At 55.4% G+C, this 3,689-nt stretch overlaps 1 protein-coding gene across 1 annotated transcript; it reads right to left on the bottom strand.

Moving 5' to 3' along the window:
* Positions 1 to 688: 688 nt before the first annotated feature.
* On the bottom strand, positions 689 to 2,185 carry LOC119356413. The gene has a single exon (XM_037623368.1). It carries the CDS (start codon positions 1,797 to 1,799, stop codon positions 942 to 944), a length of 858 nt encoding a protein of 285 aa, XP_037479265.1. The 5' UTR covers positions 1,800 to 2,185; the 3' UTR covers positions 689 to 941.
* Between the last annotated feature and the right edge of the window lie 1,504 nt (positions 2,186 to 3,689).

Here is a 3,689-nt window from a genome sequence, read left to right as displayed (position 1 = left end):
CTCCTTCTTTCCAAATCCACCCCGCAGTTCTCGTCCGAGATTTCCCAAAAGTAATTGCTCTCTGAACAGTGGATCGGAAGTTGACCTGGGGTGAGCGGGTGGTGAACCACGGCCGACCTTTTGGCCTGCAGCTCCAGGTGTCCCAGCTCGATGGCGAATGGCAACACCACGCTGGGTACGGTCTCGAAACGAGCCCGCGATCTGCTGCTTGATGAGGACATCGCGTAATAGTCAACTGGAATCAGTACCACCATTTCCGCACCGTCTCTGCACTGCACCGGCCTTGTGGAAGGAACGCACAAGTCAGAAGCCTGCGGTTGCGATGTCACGCAACCCGTGCTGCGCTGATTTGTTCCAGAAGCGATCGGAAGCTTCCATAAGCCTTTGAGACCGCTTCCAGCCAAATAAGATCAGAGCGATGGAAACATCAACCCAATGGCATCGACGATTGCAGTAACAAATTTCCGTCGCCGGAACCAACACACACCTCTGCCCAGCAACTACTCCGTAGACCATGGACGGCTCACGACGACATGTGCACGTAAGAAACGAACGTGACCGTGTCAGCCCTCCACCGAGACACTAGATCTCTCCCCGTTCATAACGCCAGCCAGCATTCAATTCCACCCACATGACCACGCAGCTCGAAAATTTGTAGATCCGTCGCAGAATCTCAAACACAAAAAAATACTGTGATAACCTGACACGCAAATAAATGAACTGCTAGTATACACAGGCACATGAAGCTTTTTTACAGCATGCTCAGCTGACAGGCGCCAATACAGTCGCCCACATGTCAGCGGAGCGGAGCCCCTATCCGGGCACCAAATTCCTTCTCCAGTTTACAAGTAAAGCTAAAGGGGGGAAGCCCCGGAAAAAAATGGCCTCTGCGGAATCTGGGACGGACGATCGGAATATGCGGGGCGGGACGGTGGTTGGTCTCACCGGAAGCGGCCGCCGTCGGCCAGCTTCCAGGAGCGGCAGTGGTGGAGCGAGGAGCCGGAGGGGGGATGGTGCAGCGGCGACGGCCGGAGCTCGCCGGACAGGGCGGGGGCGTCCGGGGGGGCGCGGTGGTGGTTCCGCGCCGGGCTGGGGCGGACGAGCGGGCTGATGCACACCGCGAACCCCGACACGCCGGCCCCGGCGCCGCCCAGGAGGCGGCGGCAGGGCGTCTTCCGCATCGGCGACGGCCGCCACGGCGAGTCCGCCACCGAGCCGCCCTCCTCGCTGTCCTCGTACGAGCACCGCACTGGCGAGAGCCCCCGGTTGCTGATCGCGAGGGAGGAGCGCCGCCGCGGGGGCCGCGGCGACTCCGCGGCCGGCTCCTCCTTCCGGCGCCCGCGCGCGCGCGGCATGATCCCCGCGAGCCAAGATCCGTGCTTCCTCTCCTTTCCGCCATCGGCGCCCTTCTCCTCCGATCCGTCGTGCTGGTGGTGGCGGTGACCCCCGAAGAGCGCGGCGAGGGCGGAGAGCTTGCCGCTCCGGCGCCGCCTGATCTGGAACCCGATGTCGCCCTCCTCGAAGCCGGTGCCGGGCCCGACCTGGGGCGTCCGGAAGAAGAGGCGGCTGGACGGATGGCGCCACGCCCCCGGCCCGGGCCCCGAGGCGGCATCGGACTTCCGGGGGCAGACGTAGGGCGACACCGACCTCGGGAAGAGCGGGACCGGTTCCGGCGGCGGCGGCGTCGGGGGCAGCGAGGGCGCCTGGTTCTGCGCGGCGGCGAGCGCGAGCAGGCGGCCGCGGAGGCAGGCGGCGCACACGCCGACCGCGCTCTCGTAGGGGTGCGTCCGGCACCTCATGGCTCGCTCCTCGCCGCTGCCTTGCGCATTGCCGTCCCTAGCTGGACTTGGGCGCGGTGGTGACCGTGGCGTGACGGACGGACCCGGGGAGGGAGGGAGGGAGGGCGGGGTGGAGGAGCGGGGAGGTCTTGTAGGCTGGCAAAGTGGAGTCGGGGTAGTTTTCAAATGGGTTTGTTCAGGGCGGAGGAGAGATGCGTCTGTGGGAGTAATTTAGTTGGGTTTTTAAGCGGATCAGTCGGGCTGATTAGTTAAGAGCGAGTATCCTAGTCGGATGTGGACCGCCCCATCGATCTGTCGATCTACTACTCCACTGTAGTAGTGCTTTGGACTCCACGTACTGTCGTCTACCGCTAAAGTAACGTAACTAATCAGTATAGTAGCAGATCTTTGATTTTCCAGAACAGCTTTGGAGCTACATAATTTTTCTGATGCTAACACTGAAGCCACATACTGTGATAGTAGAGGTAATAGCACCCCAGGTCCCTGAACTTGCATGTCAGGTGGTGGTTTAGTCTTTGTAGTTGAAAAGCTGATTATTTCATCCTTGAACTTACAATGGATATGCAAATTTAGTCCTAGACCAATCACAAGCTCGCAAACTGGATGCCAAGTGGCCTGGCTGGTCAGCGCGCAGCTTTTTACACTTAGCCCCCAGCCTTCTTGCATTTTCAACCCGCACTTCAGCACAATGTGGCACCTGAATAAATGTTGTCTCCCCTGGGTCAATAACTCATGTTCCTCCCTTGTCCTCGCCTCTCCGACCGCGCGAGCTGCTGCCGCTGGAGCTGGAGCCGCGGGCTGACGTCAGCCATAATGGCGACATCGCTGGAGCTCACCGGCGGTGTGCAGCCGCCTCCTTCCGTCCATCAAGTTAGGCCGCACGACGTCTTTCCTCCTGATTACGGTTCGTGTTCTTCATCTCCACTGTTGGTCCTCCTCTGCTTTGCTGCTCCTCCGTTGTCGGCCGTAGCACCGGCGGATCGGTCTGTTTTGAGAGCGATTCTTGTACATCCAGTGGTACCTGTTGCCTATTGTTCTTGCAGCGGATTAAAGAACTGATTTTGCCAACAGATTTTGGTCTAGGGTTTATGTATTTCTATTTTTGGCAAAGGTTTAGGGTTCATGTGCTGCTGTGTATTTAGTGACCCTGTGTAGCCACTGCAAAGTGTGTTGAATAGGTAAGAGATCACGACTGTAACATAAATATCCAATTGTTACTAGATTTATTCAGTTAATCTGCAAGATGCAGTTAGGTGAACTTTTCTTCAGTTTACTGAACTTTTCTTCAGTTTACTATATTGCTGCACTTGAAGATGCAGTAGCTGACTTTTCTTCAGTTAACTATATTGCTGCACTTGATTTTGATTTCTCAAGGCGTGCATATATCTTTGTTGTAGTGGCTTGGTCCCTAAATCTGTAAGTGGCAGTTAACTGAATGTTTGCAGTTATTAACTGAATTTGTGCTTATATTCTGCTGTATACTTGTTATGTTGATGTTTGTGCTTATATTATGCTCTATGTGGGTGCAGTGTGTGATTCAGCAATGGGACAGAGTGTGGATACTCCTTTATTTACACTAGAACTTGAGCATGGTGGAATCTTCTGTGGACCAAGAAATAGCATGGAGTATTACAATCCATCTATGGAGGTGATTGATTATGTTGATGCTGGGTCATTCTCATATGCATTCATTGAAGAGCATCTAAAATGGCTGGGATATCATGTCCATGAGCATATAATTTACTGGCCAAGACCTAGAAAAGCAATTTCAGATGGGATGGTGAGAATTAGAGGTGATGAGGATGTGCAGCAAATGATCATAGAAAGTGCTAAGCACAAAGTGCTTGTAATGGTGGACCATTCAGATTTCGTTAGTAACTTTAGGGGAGA

Source organism: Triticum dicoccoides, chromosome 2A, assembly GCF_002162155.2.
Source record: "Triticum dicoccoides isolate Atlit2015 ecotype Zavitan chromosome 2A, WEW_v2.0, whole genome shotgun sequence".
NCBI lineage: Eukaryota > Viridiplantae > Streptophyta > Magnoliopsida > Poales > Poaceae > Triticum > Triticum dicoccoides.
The sequence above is the reverse complement of the archived record's forward strand: the minus strand, read 5'-3'. Positions and strand labels throughout refer to the sequence as shown.

What these genes read in the sequence shown, in the direction of transcription:
- LOC119356413 (XM_037623368.1), bottom strand. Translation starts at nt 1,799, where the DNA reads ATGAGGTGCCGGACGCACCCCTACGAGAGCGCGGTCGGCGTGTGCGCC.